General features: G+C 41.5%; 1 protein-coding gene across 4 annotated transcripts in view; it reads right to left on the bottom strand.

The window, feature by feature from the left end:
- Positions 1 to 499: 499 nt before the first annotated feature.
- The window catches only part of LOC124721585 (glycoprotein endo-alpha-1,2-mannosidase), a 105,016-nt gene continuing 83,811 nt past the window's right edge, over positions 500 to 21,704 (bottom strand). For all 4 annotated transcript variants that reach the window (XM_047246631.1, XM_047246633.1, XM_047246632.1 and 1 more), the window contains one exon: positions 500 to 1,156. In XM_047246631.1, the coding sequence (XP_047102587.1) occupies positions 738 to 1,156 (419 nt within the window). In that variant the 3' untranslated portion in view covers positions 500 to 737. The remainder of the gene's footprint in view (positions 1,157 to 21,704) is intronic.

Below are 21,704 nucleotides of genomic sequence, written 5' to 3' on the forward strand. Positions count from 1 at the left end.
CTACAAAATTTGCCAGATTGATAGTTTCATATTGTTGTCTTATGTCTGCATGTCTGCTTACTACTACTGCTAGATATTAGCCATACAAAATGTTTGTAAAACTGACACACAACGCACTAAGCTTCATCAAGCCTTTTAAAACATTAAAAGCCTGTACAAATTTATGTTGGCAACTTATACAACTGGATGAAGTACATGAAACGTAATATTTAATGAAATACTCAAAGGGATGAATGTGACTTTGATTGGTAATGAAGTTATTGTATACAAATTTGGGGAATGATGTGACCTTGCAATTGGCGTCTTAGTTTGGGAGGAGGGGGGGGGGGGGGGGAGGGCACTAGCTGGAATACTTAAGGGGGCAAGCCAGGGTAAGAGGTGGAGGAGCAGTGGAGGACTAGGTGAGGGTAACTTGGTAACTGACACACAACTTACAGCTGTGTTACAGATTTCTAAGTTTCAAAATGTTTTTATTCATATGTGAAAAATATTTACCAGCAGCAAGTTAGCAAAATTTTATTTGAAAATAATATCTATTTAAAAGCTACATATATAGTCATATGGCATTTTCATGTGGAAATCAGTTTTCTGGATGCAAGTGACATGATGGTATGGGATTCACTGATTCTGTCAACTAGATACAATCACACAACTCTTGAGTAATTACAGTGGCAATTTGCTAGATTCATACCATTAAAAAGTACGCACATAGTATCAATGAAACATTAACGTTAATATTAAATTCTGGTGCTGTCGTCCTGTGTTCTTTTTGTGAATTCATTTATCCACCATTTAGTCAAATTTAGATAAAAATATGGACCTTCAGGTTCATAATCTAGATACGTAAATGAGGGAGTGGACTTCGGTAAGGCTGGTTCTATCTGTGTTCCCTCATGCCATTCATTGAATGAAGTTATTGAAATTATTTTAGGTTGGGTAGTTATTGCACTTCGCCAAGCAACCTCATAGTATTTTCCATGGCGCCTGTGCCTGATATTTGCGACATTCCAAGGTCTAATCTGGGTATCAATATACCCAGGACCAACAGATGGAACAAATATAAGACTATTCTGATATGCAAATTTACTAAGACTTCGCCAGTTTTTCCATGATGATCCATATGTGAATCCACTGCTAGCAAAGTATGTGTAGAAACCTGTGAAAAATACAGACATAAATTATTAATAATAAAACACTATATCTGTCAATATAAATGTCTCCAAAGTAGTTCTAAGAATGTCATGTAAAGAATTAGTTGATCTCAAAATGTCAATGAAAACTAAAACTGATGTTTGAGATCTTTTTTGCACACAAAATATGTAACCTACACCACTAAAAAACACTGACTACATTATGTGAAAAAGATAAACTTCTGCACAATAATAACAAATGAATATTTAAGTAAAAGCTATACCATCACAATAACCAAAAAATATCTTTCACCATATATACTGAGGTAACAAATCATGCAACAGCAGTCTGCACATATACAGATGCCATTAGTATTGTGTACACAAGGTACAAAAGGGCAATCGATTAGTGGAGCTGTCATTTGTACTCCGATGATTCACTGGCAGGAAGTAAGCCCACGCGCCAGCGCAATGGCGGCGCGTATTGACAATGTCCAAAAACTGACTGTTATATGGACAGCAAACAAATAAATAAATAAATAACACAATGGCTGATGCCATTCACTTAACGACAAACAGTAGTGGCATTTGCACTAGTTGTCAGTGCTAACAGACAAGAAACACCATGTGAAATAACCACAGAGATTGATGTTGGATGTACAATGAACATACCCGTTAGGACAGTGCAGCAAAATATGGTGTTAATGGGCTATGGCAGCAGACAACCGAAGCAGATGCCTTTGCTAACAGTACATCATGTGCAGTGCCTTTCCTGGGCTCATGATCATATCAGTTGGACCCTAGACAACTAGAAAATTGTGGCCTGGTCAGATGCGTCCCAATTTCAGTTGGTAAGAGCTGATGGTATGGTTCAAGTGTGGCACAGACCACATGAAACCATGGACCCAAGTTGCCAATGAGACACCGTGCAAGCCAGTGGTGGCTCCATAATAGTGTGGGCTGTGTTTATATGGAATAGACTGGGTCCTCTGGACCAACTGAGCTGATCACTGACTGGAAATGGTTATGTTTGGCTATTTGGAGACTATTTGCAGCCTTTCATAGACTTCATATTCCGAAACAATGATGTGCCATGTCACTGGGCCACAGTTGTTCACAGTTGGTTTGAACAACATTCTGGCCAATCTGAATGAACAATTTGGCCATCAAGATCACCCGACATGAATACCATTAAACATTTATGGGACAAGATTGAGAGATCAGTTTGTGCAGGCAACACTTTCGAAATTATGGATGGCTACAGAGGCAGCATGGTTCAATATTTCTGTAGGGGACTTCCAATGACTTGCTGAGTCCATACCACATCCAGCTGCTGCACTACACAGGGCAAAAGGGGTCCAACACAACATTAGGGGGCATCCCATGGCTTTTGTCACCTCAGTGTACATACGGCACCAATTTAATGAAAAAATAAATTTTATGTAGTATTACTCTACAGTTATGATATCACCATTCTTCTCAATAACTTAATACTTTCAATGTGTGCCAGTAACACATGCATTACTTATTAAGTTGAATTATTACTCAGACAGATAGAAAAACCCTTAAATTACATGCAATTTGGTTGTTCCTGGTAAAACAAGATAGATATTGTAAAACACATACCTAACAAAGATGATGTGACTTACCAAACAAAAGTGCTGGCATGTCGATAGACACACAAACAAACATACACACAAAATTCAAACTTTCGCAACCAACGGTTGCTTCATCAGGAAAGAGGGGAAGAGAGGGAAAGACGAAAGGATGTGGGTTTTAAGGGAGAGGGTAAGGAGTCATTCCAATCCCGGGAGCGGAAAGACTTACCTTAGGAGGAAAAAAGGACAGGTCTGCGCGCACACACACACACACACACACACACACACACACAGAGACATGAAATGTCTGCTTGTGTCTGTGTATGTGCGGATGGATGCTCCCAGGATTGGAATGACTCCTTACCCTCTCCCTTAAAACCCACATCCTTTTGTCTTTCCCTCTCCTTCCCTCTTTCCTGACGAAGCAACCGTTGGTTGCGAAAGCTTGAATTTTGTGTGTATGTTTGTGTGTCTATCGACATGCCAGCACTTTTGTTTGGTAAGTCACATCATCTTTGTTTTTAGATATATATTTCCCATGTGGAATGTTTCCCTCTGATATATATAATTTCGCAGTAAGTGCGTAAGTTATATCTGGAGGAAAGGAAAAACAACATCACTAAACCAAATTTAATATCTAATTAACATGTGACTGAGCGAGATTCAAAAAGGAAGAGCAGTATACTCAGAGTACATAGAAATACTGCTCTACCTTCAATCCATTAAATCACATAGAATAAAACACTAATCGCACTTCCACCTCTGTGTTTTCTGAAATAATGTGGCATAAGTCCAAGGTTGCTGTTTGCTAATAAAATAAAAATTCTTCTTAAAACAGTTATACCTTATTGTACAATGAGTAATAAGGCCACCTGCAAAGAAACTACAATGACAAATGAAATATGTCCTTATATGAAAGCCTATTAACAAATTACATGTAACACATGTAAACAGAATTGGCTGGTGGACTTGAGATAAGGCTAACTCATGCGGATTTGGTGACCAGACACTAGCACACACAGTCTAACTTTTTGTATATGCCAGGCTGTTGTGTATCATGCAGTTAAGAAATTGCTACAATTCACATTACTGTGTCTACTACAATTTTCTACATGCCCACAGACTGATTCTCTCTAGTAGTAAGATGTAAGTTCCCAATGACAATTTGTCAATGTAGAAAGTTAGTTTACAACTATGGAAATTTGCCTCCGACAACAGACAGCTTTATAAACTAGTTGTTCTACTGCCACAAACCTGGCCAACATACACAGGTACTGATGGAATTCTACTCATTTTGTCATCTCGCAAACTAGTTTGGAATTCTTCATCAAGATGTTTACGTCAGCAGTGATATCTAAAAATATGCAATGAAGCCATTCAGTCCTCAGTTAATTACTGCACGACAAGCTCAGAGGCTGTAGCTATGAAGATATGTCATTACAACATCAAAGGGCAATGTAGCTTGTCAAGTATCAATAAGAAAGATAATTCAGATTTCTGCAAAGCAGCATGATTATTAGTGGGAAAACCATACATATTTAATAGGAGATGCAAAAATATGATATAGGATAGATTGCTACTAACCACTGAGTGACAGGTACACTGCAACAAAGACTGTTGGATATTATAAGCTATTGGACAAATTCCTTCTTCAGTAAAACACACACATATTCATACACACATGGCCACTGTCATCTCTGGCCTAATTGTGCTGAATAGTGCATGGATAGTGTGGTTACAGAAGAGGTATGTGACTGGGAAGGGTAGGGATAGCAGGATTGGAGTGGATAGGATGCTATAGTGCTGCCTGTGGTGAGGACAGGATGGTAAACTGCTACATGCAGCATTGGAAAGCTGTGCTGAAGGGGTGAGGGTGGAAGTGAGGGGAAGGGTAGAGGGAGAGAAGCAGACAAGGGGAAAGGACTACACAGATGCATTGCAGGGGTAGCAGGCATTTGTGACATTGGAGAGAGAGCAGGGAAGGGGCCAGAAGCAGATGCAGAAAGGGGCTAGCAAAGGTTGAGGCCAGGAAAGGTTAAGAGATTGGAGCATATGTTGTAGGGAGAGTTCCCACTTGTGCAATTCAGAAAAGCTGGTGTTGGTGAGAATAATCTAAATAGCACAGGTTGTGAAGAAGTTGTTGAAGTGGGGCACATCATGCTGGGTGGCAGGCTTTGCAACTGAACTGACTCTTGGCCACAATTTGGTGGTGGCCATTTATTTGGGCAGACAGCATGTTAGTGATCATTCCCACATAGAATGCCACACTGTGGTTGTAGCCAAGTTAGTAGACCACATGTTTGCTTCCAAAGGTGGTCCTGTCTTTGATGGAGTAGAAGATGCCTGTGACAGGACTTGAGTAGGTGGCAGTGTAAAGGTGTATGGGACAGGTCTTGCATCTATGTCTATTACAGGGATATGAGCTGTGGGGCAAAGGGTTGGAAGGAGGTATGGAATAGGCACAGACAAGGATATTGCATAGATTGAGTGAGTGGTAGAATACTGGGAGGGGGGGGGGGGTAATGGGGAGGATATGGAGGATATTTCTCATTGCACAGTGATAAGTTGTCGAAACCCTGAGGAGACAAGGTGCAGGAGATCTGTTTCTGGATAAGTTGGAGAGGGTAATTTTGATCTGTGAAGGCCCAGTGGGATCATCAGCATACTTGGGGAGGGACGTTTCATCAGTGAGGATGCAATTGCCATGGGTGGCTAGGCTGTATGGAAGGGATATCTTGGTGTAGAATGGGTGGCAGCTGTCAAAATGAAGATATTGTTGGTGATTGGCAGGTTTGATGTGGACAAATGTACTGATGGAGCCATCCATGAGGTTGTGGTCAACTTTGAGGAATGTAGCTTTCTGAACAAAGAAGGGCCAAGTGAAGTATATGAGGGAGAAGGTGTTGAAGTTCTGTGAGAATGTTAATTGCGTGTTCTAACCCCTGATCTACATCATGAAGACATCATCAATGAATGTGAACTATGTGAGGGGTTTGGGATTCTGGCTAGCAATGATTTCTCTAGAAGGCACATGGATAGACTGGCATAGGATGGTGCCACATAGATGTACATGGCTGTACTGCAGATTCATTGTAGGTGAAGCCCTCAAGGGAGAAGTAATTGTGGCTATACTTGGTGATGGTGCCCAAGGAGGAGGTTGTAGGTTTGAGGTCAGTCAGACATTGAGAAAAGTAGTGTTCAATGGCAGAAACGAATGAACACTGGGGATATTAGCATAGATGGAAGTTGCATCAACAGTGGCGAGCAGGATGCAGGGTGGTAAGTGGACAGGAACTGTAGAGTCAGCAGAGGAAATGGTTAGTGTCTTTTATATAGGAGGGTACATTGCAGGTGTGTTAGTCCACAAGGGTAGGTATTCTCTCAGTGGGGACACAGAATCCAGTCACAATAGGGTGTCTTGGATGGTTGGATTTATGTATTGTAGAAGGCAGGAGTGGAGGGGGTGAGGGGAGAGGTGCCTTCAGGAGACGGGGTTCTGGTATGGACCTAAGGCTTGGAGGAGTAATTGCTGATAATGCTAGATTTCTGGAATGGGGTCACTATGGCACGTCTCACATACACCTGTTATTCCACCACACCACACCACACCTCACCTCACCTCCCACAAGCACAACCTGCCCATGCTACACCCAGCACCCCACTACCCTATCCCCATCAGGTCCTTGCACATTCCTTATTCTTTCAATATACCTGCCTGTCCCTCAACACCTCCTGTATGTGGTGAACAGCAGTATATCCTATATCATTATCCCTATGACATCAGACTTCTGGAAGTCCTACATTGTGTGTGATAATATTTCATTAGAAGCAAAAAATTATGTAAATAGTATAACACCTCATTTGCTGGCTGTGCCTGTGTGCTCTTCCTGTGGCTACTGTCTATGACAGGATTGATTTTTAGGGGAAGGAGGCTTTCTTCAGTATGGAGTTGATGGTCCAGTATTTGCAAAACCTCCTACGTGGGCTGTGGCTGAAGCTTACATGGCTGGCTTATAGAGAGAGTAATTTCCCCACAATGGCCGACGTTTCCAACATCTGATGCTGGAAAAGTTCTGAAAGTCCTGACAGAAAGCAGCAGTTTACAGAAGCTCTATTAGCAGGAGCAAGAAATGGTGGATGAAAATGCCTGCATTCTGCTCCTGATCCTGATTCACTGAAGGGCCTAAATGCTAAATAACTTTGTGAGGCAGTTTGAGCCAGTGAAATTGGGGTTGTTGATCAGTAGCCCTGTTAGACTCTCTGGAGTGAAGGTGCCAATGCGAGAGTCTTACTGATTTCTGTGTGCAGAGACTTAAAGTATGACAGACTGGAAGAATCGGAAGTGTGTTCCTGGGTATGGCATGGAACTCTACTTAGTCACTTTCCAGTTTTTGTCCATGAATGTTGCAGATTAGTGAGCATGGGCTGACAGCAGTGAAAATATTCAACTTCAAGGTCAGGTCTCTGAATCTTTATGAAAGTAGTAGGATTGCTATAGGGATTTCATTATTGAATCAGAGTATTGAGAAGTTTAACCCTGTCTCATAGGCTCATTGGTCAAAGCAAGACTGGCAACCCTTTCTCAGACTGAGCTTGTGTGTAGTAACATAAAGAATTAATCCAGGTCAGCTAATAAATGTTTCCAATTAATCTATGGAGCAGCACATTGAATAGTTTGTCTCAGGTGCTGCATGTCGCCGAGAGTGCATGGATTCTGGCCATGACTGTTACGTCATTGCACACAACACTATGCAGTGGACAAAAAGAATGTTTCAATAGTATCACAGGAAAATTCATTTGAGAAAAGTAATAAATTAAGAGACAGCATTGCTGTCAAGTTCTTTCCTTCAAGAGGCAAGAGGTATACATTGTCTATAGTCACATATGAAGTGACACACTTCCTAGCTTTCAGAACTAATAGTTCCTTTGGTTGGGAGGAGAGATTGATAGTTTGTGGAAGATTTAAAAGATAGGAGGGGTCACTTGAACCCCAGAATGTGAAAGACTCACATGTAGTAAGAGTGAGGGTGGATAGAGATGAAGGGGGATGGCTTCTCCCTTCATCTTCACTACAGGTGAGTCTTGTCTCTCATCCTGGGGTCTGAGTGACCTGCCAGTCCTTTTTAACATTGCCCAACCTATTCATCTCGCCTTCCAACCACAGGAATTACTTTAGTTCTGAAAGATAGGTGGGTGTTACTTATATATCTGTTAATCAGCAGCACTGCATGTAATGCCTCTTTAAGGTAAGTACTGGGGAACAATTATGCGTGGTAAATTATATAAACAGACAAAATGTTAAAATTACATGCCCTAAACCTGTGAACTTGTTGACCACTGGAACGATAAAAACGTCTAGAAACTCAGTTTTTCATTACCCAAAATATGGCCAGATCTCCAGGTATGCCCATGGCTGTCTCCCTTTACACCACAAATTAGAAGATGGTGCAAGCAATGATACTGTTTATTCACAAGCATCGTCACAAACAGATGGCCAAGTGTCAAATGGCAATGTTCTATTCTTAAGGGATGCACATCCAACATGAATGGTGACCTAACTTTATGTAGGTTGTTACATTTCCAATCTCTCATTCATCCTCTAGCAAGTGACCACACCTCAAAACTGAGAGACCATGGTACAAGAATAGCACAAAGTAATACAGTGTGTTCATCTCATGCACACCCTGCTCCTGCATCTCTCATGCACACCCTGCTCCTGCATCTCTCATGCACACCCTGCTCCTGCATCAGCTTACTAATTTCCTTTGATTCCCATGCATACATGTACCAGTAAAATCATACTCAATTTCCATGCAACTGCAGTATGTGAATGAGCCTTGTTTTCTGCTTGCTTTTCTGTATCTGTCATACATAACACTTTTGGAACAGAACAGAAAAAAATATTTCCACCAATCACATTTCATCTCCATCTGTCCCTATGGAAGGCCACAGAGCTATCACTGACTGCAATTAATCTAAAAAGTGATCCTAAAGACAGTGTCAGTTGCTTGTAGATACCACTTTTACAATGTATACAGCACAGGTTATCCACTTTGAAGTTGCAATTGAATATTCACTCTTACATAACTAGGAACAGGAACTCTCAATATGCACTGGTCTAGAATTACAAAAATACAAAAAAGTCTCCTGCATGCAGGACAATTCTTTTTAACCAATTATTCTGTGGGAACCAGCAGTTGAAAACTAGTACATTCAGAAAAGCTGTGGAAGCTTGGCAGAAAGATAACGCTTTCTATAAGGAGCAGTCACATGAAAATGGAACAGATGGGGAAAAAAGTAAGTAAACTGTTTATTATTTTCAAAGTAATCACCATAGCTGTTAATGCATTTATCCCATTGTGAGACAAGACGGTCAATGCCTTCATGGAAAAAATGTTTGCAGCTGCCTTCTGTTACGCAATCAAGCCATAATTTTCATACATACACATATAAAAGATTTACTCTGAAGAGCCAAAGAAACCGGTACACCTGATTAATATCATGTAGCGTCCCCGTGAGCATACAGAAGTGCCACATAACGATGTGGCATGGACTCGACTAATGTCTGAAGTAGTGCAGGAGAGAGTTGACAACATAAATCCTGCAGGGTTGTCCATAAATCTGTAGAGTACAGGTGGGTGGAGATCTCTTCTGAACATTACAAACATCCCAGATATGCTCAATCATGTTAATGTCTGGGGATTTTGGTGGGCAGTGGATGTGTTTTTAATCAGAAAAGTGTTCCTGGAGCCACTCTGTAGCAATTCTGGACGTGTGGGGTGTCGCATTGTTGTGCTTGAATTGCCCAAGTCTGTTGGAATACACAAAGGACATGAATGGATGCAGGTCACCAGACAGGATACTTATGTACCTGTCACCTGTCAGAGTCGTATCAAGATGTATCAGGGGTCCTATATCACTCCAACTGCATACAACCCACACCATTAAAGAGCCTCCACCAGCTTGAACTGTCCACAGCTGACACACAGGGTCCATGGATTCATGAGGTTGTCTCCATACCCATACATGTCCATCCTCTCGATACAATTTGAAATGGGACTTGTCCGACCAGGCAACATGTTTCCAGTCATCAACAGTCCAATGTCAGTGTTGATGGGCCAAGGCAAGGTGTAAAGCTTTGTGTCTTGCAGTCATCAAGCACACACGAGTGGGCCTTTGGCTCCAAAAGCACATATCAATGATGTTTCATTGAATGGTTCACATTCTGACACTTGTTGATGGCCCAGCATTGAAATCTGCAGCAATTTGTGGAAGGTTACACTTCTGTCACATTGAACAGTTCTCTTCAATCATCATTGAACAGTTCTCTTCAATCATCATTGGTCCTGTTCTTACAGGATCTTTATACAGCCACTGCTATGTCGGAGATTTGATGCTTTACCAGATTCCTGTTATTCATGGTACGCTCGTGAAATGGTCGTACAGGAAAATCCCCATTTCATCCCTATCTCTGAGATGCTGTGTCTCACTGCTCATGTACTGAATATAACACCACATTCAAACTCATTTAAATCTTGATAACCTGCCATTGTAGCAGCAGTAAGCAATCTAACAACTGCGCCAGACACTTGTTGTCCTAAATAGGCATTGCTGACTGCAGTGCCATATTCTGCCTGTTTACATGTCTCTGCATTTGAATACACATGCCTATACCAGTTTCTTTGGCACTTCAATGTATATCCCAAACATTTAAACTTATGTTGAAGCATTTCACATGAATTCATGTAAATCCATTTTATTAATTGTTTTGAAGTTGTACCAGCAATTATCATTTATAGTGTTATTAACTCTTTGAACATAAGATCACTGTTCTTGTTCACTTAGAAACAGGTAAGAGACTTTGCAAATATGTGGTGTGGAATGGAAGCTCTTGGCAGAAGGGTTGTTGCTAACGGACTCCAATTTTGTTTTGTAGTACTGCTGAAGGCAGAAGTATTATATGTTATTATTTCTGAGTGTAGAAATTCATTTAACAGTACAGAAACTACATTTATTGGAAGTTAGCTGAATAACAATCCTTTGTCCATTCAATATTTTTTGGTATAAGGATGACAACTTGGGACTTAATGGAAGACAGTAAGGCCAAAAATGAACAAACATAAGTACTAATTTAGAACAATAGATGTGATGTGGGAATCTCTACAAACTAACTACATAGGTCATTAAAACAGCCACTTTATGACATTCTCTGGTATCATTACAATGTATGAAGAAATATTAGACTTTTTTCAGAAGTTAAATGCAAAAAGAAACTAAAATTTACCACGAATGCAAAATCCAGTGAAATGAAAATGAAACAGAACAACAATCAAGACCTGTGAACAAAAGGACTGGAGAACAAAGAGGACATTACATACACAGAGAAATAAAAGCTAGGTACATGATACCAATTTTTCTTTAATTATCCTCTTAGACAAAAAACAGTAACAAAAATTTTATTACTTGTGATATTTGTTTTTTTATGTGAAGTAATTTTGCTAACCTTCTTCATTGATCATTTCAAAATAACATTGAAGGAGGAGGAAGGTGGCTCACTTGAGAACATCTTTGAGGAAGACAATTCAGGGTTCGGAAAATTCAGAGAACAAACAAATGTTACATCAATTTACGCAAAAAATGAACACAGCTATAAATTTTTAGCACAAAAAAGTAACTAACAAATTTCTGATGCCAACAAAACTTCAAACAATCTAATTTCTGAGCAGTTCTCTGATGATGCTGTAATTTACCGTCTGGTAAGGTCAACCGAAAACCAGTATCAGTTGCAAAGCGATTTAGAAAAGATTGCTGTATGTTGTGGCAGGTGGCAGTTGACATTAAATAACGAAAAGTGTGAGGTGATCCACATGAGTTCCAGAAGAAATCCGTTGGAATTCGATTACTTGATAAATAGTACAATTCTCAAGGCTGTCAATTCAACTAAGTACCCGGGTGTTATAATTACGAACAACTTCAGTTGGAAGGACCACATAGACAATATTGTGGGGAAGGCGAGCCAAAGGTTGCGTTTCATTGGCAGGACACTGAGAAGATGCAACAAGTCCACTAAAGAGACAGCTTACACTACACTCGTTCGTCCTCTGTTAGAATATTGCTGCGCGGTGTGGGATCCTTACCAGGTGGGATTGATGGAGGACATCGAAAGGGTGCAAAAAAGGGCAGCTCGTTTTGTATTATCACGTAATAGGGGAGAGGGTGTGGCAGATATGATACGCGAGTTGGGATGGAAGTCATTAAAGCAAAGACGTTTATCGTCGCGGCGAGATCTATTTACGAAATTTCAATCACCAACTTTCTCTTCCGAATGCGAAAATATTTTGTTGAGCCCAACCTACATAGGTAGGAATGATCACCAATAAGAGAAATCAGAGCTTGAACAGAAAGGTTTAGGTGTTCGTTTTTCCTGCGCGCTGTTCGGGAGTGGAATGCTAGAGAGATAGTATGATTGTGGTTCGATGAACCCTCTGCCAAGCACTTAAATGTGAATTGCAGGGTAGTCATGTAGATGTAGAAATAAATTTCCAATAAGAGTGAAGCACTGAAAGCTGAATTAGGAAATAAGATTGCTGAAAGTTGTGATGGTGATAACTTGGGGGTAGGAAATCAGATTCTGGCATTCAGAGATGGACTAAGTGGACAAACTGAAACCATGAATTCAAAAATTAGACTTAAATGACAGAGTTACAAACACAGAATCCAGTGTTCACATTGTTAATCAAAAAGGAACTAACTGGAAGTAAATTTGTGGGGTGAAATTTTAGAAATAGATCCTAATTTTAATAATGAAATTGTAACTGTTAACATTACTTGTGAAAAAAATTTGTAATATTGAAAATACCATTTCAGAAAAAGATAATGGCTGTAAAAGTTGGTAGGCTGGTTGGTTTAAAAGAGGGGGGAAGGGACCAAACTGTGAGGTCATCAATCCCTTGTTCCCAGTAAAATAATTACAAAATGGAAAGAAGAGAAGAAAGGAGATGTACAGCACAATAACAAGAGAAAAGAAGAACCAGAAGAATGACGGAAGGACATCCAACACTACTATGGACAAAAAAAGGAAAATAAAACCATAGAGAGAAGCAAGAAACAGGTAGAAGGGGTAAAAACAAGAGAGCAGATAACAGTGGCTGGCCGACCACGAGAATAAAAAGGAATAGCCAGCCACTCTGCGTCACATTAATACATCTACCCTAAAACCATTACAGTGGAGAACACAAGGGGACAAAGAACATGTGCTAAAACTTATATAGAATGATAAAACCCACCGTCACGTATCAAACGTAAAACTAAATTAGCCAATGACGCACTGCCAGCTAAAATTAATGGCAACGAGTCCGGTAACTGAAGAGTCCGTCGCAGGTCGGCAAAAGAAGGACAGCTCACCAAGATATGGGACACTGTCAGCTGGGCGCCGCACAGACACTGAGGTGGGTCACCACAGCACAGGAGGTAGCCGTGTGTCACCCAAGTGTGGCCAATGCAGAGCCAACAGAGAACCACAGAGTCCCTGTGAGAGGCCCGCATGGAGGACTGCCACACATTCATAGTCTCCTCCATGGCATGCAGTTTGTTGTGCATGCTGAGGTTATGCCATTTCGTCTCCCAAAGCCGCAAGACCTTGCGGCATAGTACTGAACACAGGTCAGTTGCAGAGAAGCCAATCTCCATAAGCAGTTTCCACATAGCCTGTTTGGCCAGCTTGTCGGCAAGTTCATGCCCTGGGATTCCATTGTGACCTGGGATCGAGACAAAAACCACTCAACGACCGGACCGTTCCAGGGCATAGATGGACTCCTGGATGGACACTATCAAAGGATGATGAGGGCAGCACTAGTCAAGAGCTTGTAGGCTGCTCAAGGAGTTAGTACACAGAAGAAAAGCCTCCCCAGGGCATGAAGAGAGGTGTTCAAGAGCACGAGATATAGCCACCAGCTCGGCAGTGAGAACACTGCAGACATCGGGCAAGGAATGCTGTGCAACACATCTCCATGGACATACGCGATGCCGATGTGAGCATCAGCCATCGAGCCATTGGTGTAAACCACTTCATGGCCTCGGTACTTGTCAAGAATCTAGAGGAAGTAGCAGCAGAGAGCCGCGGGGTTAATTGAGTCCTCAGGGCCATGTGAAAGGTCCAGGTGAAGCTGTGGCCTAGGTGTGCACCATGGAGGTGTACGTGAATGTACCTAAATTATAGGTGGTAAAGGCAAGGATTCCAGTTAAGAAAGAAAGGATCAGACATGAACTGTAACTGGAAGCCCTGACCTGGGCTGCCCATGCAGGAGATGAACCACCATGGATAGGAAAAGGAGACGGTGATTCAGACGCACAGGAGAACTACGAACGTGTGCTACTTAACTGGCCAGCAGCTGTGCATGCCTAACCCGCAATGGAGGTTTCCACAAAGGACACTGGTCACCGGACTCGTCCTAAAAGCTCCTGTCGCTAGGCGAACACCACAGTGGTGCACTGGGTCAAGTAAACGAAATGCTGAATGTGCCGCCGAACCACAAACCAGACTCCCATAGTCAAGGCGGGATTGAACAAGGGCTCTGTAGAGCTGCAACGGTGTAGAGTGATCTGCACCCCAGTTGGTGTTGCTCAGGCAGCGAAAGGTATTGAGGTGCTGCCAGCATTTCCACTTAAGCTGATGAAGATGAGGAAGCCAAGTCAATCGGACATCAAAAACCAGTCCTAAGAATCGATATGTCTCTGCTACAGTGTGTGATCATCATTAAAGTAAAGTTCTGGCTCTGGATGAACTGTACGATGCTGACAGAAGCTTGTGGCTGTAAACTGGAAACCGTGGGCTAGAGCCCTGACTGTGCCTTGTGGAAGGCTCCTTGTAGGTGCCACTCAGCAGCACCAGTACTGGTGGAGCAGTATGAAATGCAGAAATTGTCTGAATACAGAGAAGGTGAGACGGACGACCCTACAGCTGCTGCTAGACCATTAATGGCCACTAAAAATAGAGAGACACTCTCAATACAGAGCCCTGTGGGACCCCATTCTCCTGGATATGGGGGAACTATGGGAGGCACCAACTTGGACACGGAAAGTACGAAGAGACTGGAAATTCTAGATAAAAATCGAAGTGGGCCTCGGAGACCTCACTCGTATAATGTGGCACGGTTATGATGTCGCCAGGTCATGTCATACGCTTTTAGCAAATCAAAAAAGACGGCAACCAGGTGTTGGCATCTGGAAAAGGCTGTTCAGATGGCAGACTATAGGGACACAAGATTATCAGTGGTAGAGCAACCCTGGTGGAAGCTGCTCTGACATGGAGCCAGTAGGCCACGTGGCTCCAGGACCCAACCCAACTGCCGACACACCATACATTCCAGCAGCTTATAAAGAACGTTGGTGAGGCTGATGGGCTGATAGCTATCCACATCAAGTGGGTTTTTACCAGGTTTGAGCACCGGAACGATAGCACTCGCCCGCCACTGCAATGGAAAGACGCCTTCGCATCAGATTCGGTTGAAGATGACGAGGAGATGTCGCTTGTAGTCAGGTGAGAGATGTTTAATTATCTGACTGAGGATCCAATCTGGTGCAGGAGCTGTGCAGGGCAATGTGCAAGTGCACTGAGGAGCTCCCACTCTGTAAATGGGGCGTTATAGGATGCACTGTGGCGTGTAGTAAACGAGAGGACTTCCCCTTCCAGCCACCGTTTGGAAGTGCAAAAGGCTGGTGGATAATTCTCCGACACAGAGGCTAGAGCACAGTGCTCAGCAAAGTGCTCGGCAGTCGTGTTCGCATCAGTAGATAACATGCCATTTATGTTAACACCGGGAACACCTGTTCGGGTCTGGTACCCGAAAACACGTTTGAAATTTGCCCAGACTTGTGAAGGTGACGTATGGCACCCAATGGTCAAGATATATCTCTCCCAACTCTCTTGCTTCCGTCATTTGATAAGTTGGCGAACGCAAGCACGGAGCCATTTAAAGGCTATGAGGTGCCCCAGGGAAGGGTGCCGCTTATGCCACTGGAGAGCTCACTGATGCTCCTTAATTGCTTCAGCAACTTCCGGTGGTTATCACCAAGGGACTGTCTTTTGCCAGGGGCACCCTAAAGAGCGAGGGATCATTGTAGTCACCTGCTCAACCATCAATTGTAGTCACCTGCTCAACCATCACATCGATGTTACCATGTGGGAGAGATTCAACAGTGACCACAGAGGTGAAAGTTTCCCAATCCGCCTTATTTAAAGCCCATCTGGGCAGGCATCTGTGGGCTTGACATCGGGGTAGTGACAGGAAGATGGGGAAGTGGTCACTACTACACAGGTCATTGTGTGCTCTCCAGTGGATAGATGGGAGAAGTCCTGGGCTGCAAAAATTGATAAATCAATAGCCGAGTAACTACCTCGAGCCACACTGAAATGTGTGGCAGCCCCAGTATTAAAGAGGCAAAGGTCGAACTGAGACAGTAAAGTTTTGACATCTCTGCCTCAGCCAGTAAGCACAGTGCCACCCCACAAGGGGTTATGGGCATTAAAATCTCCCAAAAGCAGGAAAGATTTAGGGAGCTGATCAATCAACACAGTTAATACATTCAGGGATACTACACCATCTGGAGAAAGATATACATTCCAGACAGTTATTTGCTGCATCGTCCTTATTCTGACAGCCACAGCTTCAAGAGGGGTTTGAAGGGGCACAAGCTCACTACAGACTGAGCTTAGGGCATAAATGCAAACTCCACCTGACACTCGATTTGTCGCTACAGTTCCTGTAGTATCCCTTACAGCCGTGGAGGGCAGGGGTCCGCATTGCCAGGAACCAAGTTCCCTGGAGGGCAATGCAGAAAGCGGGTGTGATACAATTAAGAACCCCAAAAACAAAATTTCAGGAAATTAAAGTAAGCAATAAATATAACAACATTGTGGAAGTGGAATCTATTACATTTCTAGGATCAAATCTATATATGATTTTAAACTGGAATAGGTGTAGCGAGTACCTATCAAGTTAACTATGTTGCTTGCATTTGTAATGTAAAACTGATTCACCATCATCAACATGGACACAGGGAAAATTGCATAACACAGTTATTTTTAATCAGTAATAAGGTATGGCATTCTGTGCTATACATCCAAGGCAATTACATTCCCCTGTTATTTGAAAAGATTGCACTTTTGACTGTCCTCTTCATAAACATCTATAAGAAAATGATCATTTAACACACAAAACTAGAATTATTAGTGAAAAATCATTTTCATCATTCATATATTATAGAAGAAATAATTTTGTTTTATGTCTCCTATTCATTAATTTAAATTACATGCTCAGACTTTCCAGTATATGAGAATGCTAGTCATTAGCAAATCAAAAAAGTTGAAACCACCTCATATAATTTTGCACTGAATATAATTTAATCATTGCTAATACTTGGTTTAAGAATTATGACAGATTGTACACATGGAAGAGACTTGGAGACCAGTTGTGAGTATTACCGGACCATGTTTAAGTCACTCCTGCAAAATACTGACACAAATCTGAATCTACATCTACATATATACTCCGCTAGCCACCAAGAGGTGTGTGGCGGAGGGCAATATTCGCGCGAAAGTCACATTCCCCCCCCCCTCCTCCTCCCCCCTCTGTTCCACTCGTGGATTGTGCGAGGGAAAAACGACTGTCTGAATGCCTCAGTACGAGCTCTAATTCCCCTCATCTTTAAATGATGATCATTGCACGATTTGAAAGTTGGTGGTAATAATAAATGTTCTACATCATCAGCGAAGATCGGATTTTGGAATTTAGTGACCAGCCCCTTCCATTTAGCATGACGTCTATCTGCAAGTGTGTCCCAATTCAAACTTTCTAAGATATTTGTAACGCTCATGCGATGGCTAAATGTACCAGTCACGAATCTTACCACTCTTCTTTGGACCTTCTCAATCTCTTGAATCAGACACAACTGGTAAGGGTCCCATACGGATGAACAATACTCTAAGACTGGACGAACTAACATATTGTAAGCTATTTCCTTTGTTGAAGGACTGCATCACTTCAGGATTCTACCAATAAACCACAATCTAGATTTTGCCTTACCCGTTACTTGTGTAATCTGATCATTCCATTTGAGATCATTTTGAATAGTCACACCCAGATACTTGACAGATGTTACTGCTTCCAAAGACTGGGCATTTATTTTGTACTCATACAATAATGGGGATTTTTGCTTTCTTATTCACAGTAGGTTGCACTTACTAATATTGAGAGATAACTGCCAGTCATTACACGACGCATTTATTTTCTGCAAATCCTCACTGATTTGTTCACAACTTTTGTGTGATACTACTTTGCTGTAGACTACAGCATCATCAGCAAACAGTCTAATGCCACTGTCAATACCATCAACCAGATCGTTTATGTAAATCGTAAAAAGCAGCGGAACTATTACGCTGCCATGGGGCACACCTGATGTTATGTTTGTTTCTGTTGAAGTCTCCCCTTTCAGAACGACATACTGGTCTCTGTCTGTTAGAAAACTTTCTATTCAACCACATATGTCATTGGATAGATCATAAGCGCACACTGCGGAACTGAGTCGAATGCCTTTCGAAAGTCGAGGAGTATGGCATCAACCTGGGAGACAGTATCTAGAGCCTGTTGTATATCATGCACAAAGAGGGCCAGCTGTGTCTTGCATGACTGCTGTTTCCTAAAACCATGCTGGTTTCTGCAGATGAGCATCTCAAAGTTTAGAAAGGTCTTTATATCTAAACACAAAATATGTTCCATGATTCTGCAACAAATCAATGTCAGTGAAATTGGCCAGTAATTATGTGGATCCGATTTTCTACCCTTTTTATAGATTGCTATGACCTGGGCCTTCTTTCAGTCCCGTGGAATCACCCGCTGTTCCAATGATCTGTGATAGATGATGGATAAGAATGGTGCCATATTTGTAGCATAGTCAACATAAAATCTTATGGGGATACCGTCTAGGCCAGATGCCTTCCTAAACACTGTGTCAGCCATCCTTGCGTTTGTTCGATAATTGAAAAGGTGAATGGTGCTGCAGTCCTCTACCAGTAAACGAGTTTTTGAAAGCTAGGTTTAGAATTTCGGCCTTCTGTTTATCATCATCAGTTACATTACCCGTACTGTCAGCAAGAGAAGGTATTGAATTATTGGTAGCATTCATAGATTTTACGTACGATCAAAATTTTTTGGGGTTATTTTTAGAATCTGCAGATAAAATATTGCAAATACATTACATCAGTAGAAGCTGACCACGGGGAAGATCAGTTCACATTCCAGGGAAATGTAAGAATACCTGGGGCAGTACTGACCTTATGACCAATCTTAGAAGATTGTATTGTATTGTATGGAACCAGGGACCTAGAAATGACGGAGAGGCTTCGCCCCCGCGGTAGCCCTGAGTGGTTCACAACCCCAAAACAGGCTACAGCAGTCCACATACCCCACTGCCGCCCCACACCAAACCCAGTGTTAGTGGAGGTGGAGTTCAGCCCCCAGTGGACCCCCCCCCCCCCCCCCCTCCCCAGGAACATCTGACACCAGACAAGTGTAAACCCAGTGTTTGCGTGGTAGAGTAATTATGGGGTACGCGTATGTGGAGAAAGTGTTTACACAGCAATGGCCAACATAGTGTAACTGAGGCGGAATAAGGGGAACTAGCCTGCATTCGCCAAGACAGATGGAAAATCACCTTAAAAACCATCCAGACTGGCCGGGACACCGGACCTCGACACTAATCTGCCGAGCGGATCCATGCTGAGGACCAGCACACCTTCCCGCCCTAAAAGCAGTGCATTAGACCGCGGCTAACCGGGTGGCCCAACCTTAGAAGATACTCTGAAGAAGAAAGGCAAACCTAGATTTATAGAATTTTAAGATTTAGAGAAAGCTGATGATTTTAATTAAATTTGAGGCCACAGCTGTGACAAATTACTTAAATGATTGGATCCCACTCATAAATTTCACTTTATTTGTTGTACTACTGCACAATTTCTGCCTTAGGACATTTTCAAGGACATGATAAAAATAACCAATACAAATTCAGTTAAGCAAAAATCAGTTAAAAATTGAACACAGTGACAAACCAAGTCATAAAAGATGCCAAGATTAATAGAAACCTATTTAACAATACATTTGTCAAAAAATCAGTGATTGTACATTATGCCACACTAGTCTCTTTCACATGTAGCATCTGAAGTGTGTCCACAGCTGCCACTGTACATGTGGGTGCAAATGTCATAGTTGTATTAAAAGAATGTGCCACTAGTACCATTAATACAGGTACATGTAACAAATTTAAAATTTATGAATTACCAAATAGCATCACAATTGACTTATATGTTATGCTCAGACATTAACTAATGTTAACATGGCGCTTCCAAAAATACTGTGTCAAAGAACTTACCCTAAAACAATAAAGCAGGAATGATGTACATGAGTGTCATGCATAGTCTATGTTTAATTAGTTCCTTCATACAGGGTTATGGGTAATGGGATAAGTTTAATTAAATTTCTAGATGTACAAGCTATCGGTCAAATAAGATAACTACAATACAATATTTGCACTTACAAGTACAATGGCTGTGGACACTCTTCAAATGCTGCATGTGCAAGAGCCTAGTATGGCATAACATGTTATAGCCAATTTTTGACAAATGTATCAACTACAAACACCTAGCAAATGCCTATTAATCTTAGCAAATTTTATGATTCAATTTGTCACTGTGTTTAGATTGTAACTGATTTTTGATGCATTGACTTCTTATCACAATACTTGAATATAGCTGACGGAAGAAATTTTGTAGTAGTACAATGAATAAAATTAAATTGACTATTATATGTGAGATGAAGTCAATTAAAAAATTAGAGAAAGCTTTGGATGATGTTGACTGGAACATACTCTTTAAAATTGTGAAGGTAGTGGGGGAAAAAACTACTTGGAGTGATAGGTATTTACAAATTCTACACCAACCAGACTGTAGTTATAAGAATCAAAAGGCATGGAAAGAGAATCAGTAGTTGAAAAGGGAGTGAGACAGTGTTTTAACTTACCCCTGATGTTTTTCAATTGACACATTGAGTACGCTGTGAAGGACACAAAGGAGAAATTTGGAAAGGGAATCAAATTTCAGAGAAAAGCAATTAAAAAAATTAAGGTTTCTGATGACACTGAAATTTTGTCAGAGATGGCACAGGACTTGGAAGACCAGTTGAACAGAATAAATAGTATTTTGAAAAGAGGCCACAAAATGAACATTAACAAAAGTAAAACAAGGTAATGGAATGTCACGAAATTCAATCAAGTGATGTTGACGGAATGAGAGCAGAAAATGACATATTAAAAACAGTAGATGTGATTTGGTATTTGGGCAGCAAAATAACTGACGACTACCAAAGTACGCAGCATATAAAATTCAAACTGGCAATACCAAGAAAAGTATTTCTGAAAACAGAAATAAGTTAGCATCATATGTAAATATAAATAAATAACAAATAAATGAATTTTGTGAAGGTATCTGTGTTGAGTGTAATCTTGTACAGAAGTGAAACATATTCAATAAACCAAAATAGTTCACAGGAGGTGAGAGTTGGAGATTCTGAAATGTGGTGCTACAGGCAAATGCTGAAGGTTGGATAGACTGAATAGCTAATGACGGGGTGCTGCACTGAACTGGGAAGAAAATAAATTTGTGGTGGAGTTAGACTAAAGGAAGGGATCAGTTGGTAACACATGTTCTGAGGCATCAAGAAACCATTGATTTGGTGATTTAAGGAAGCATGAGGAGGGGAGGGGGGGGGCAATTTCAGGGGGAGGCCAAGGATTGACTACAGTAAGCAGGTTCAAATGGATGTAGACTGCGGTAGTTATGCAGATATGAAGAGGCTTGCAAATGATGACTAGTATAGAGAGCTGCACCAAGCTGGACTTTGCAATGAATACCACAATAACTAAACTG

The sequence above is a fragment of the Schistocerca piceifrons genome, chromosome X, assembly GCF_021461385.2.
Source record: "Schistocerca piceifrons isolate TAMUIC-IGC-003096 chromosome X, iqSchPice1.1, whole genome shotgun sequence".
NCBI classification, from domain to species: Eukaryota; Metazoa; Arthropoda; class Insecta; order Orthoptera; family Acrididae; genus Schistocerca; species Schistocerca piceifrons.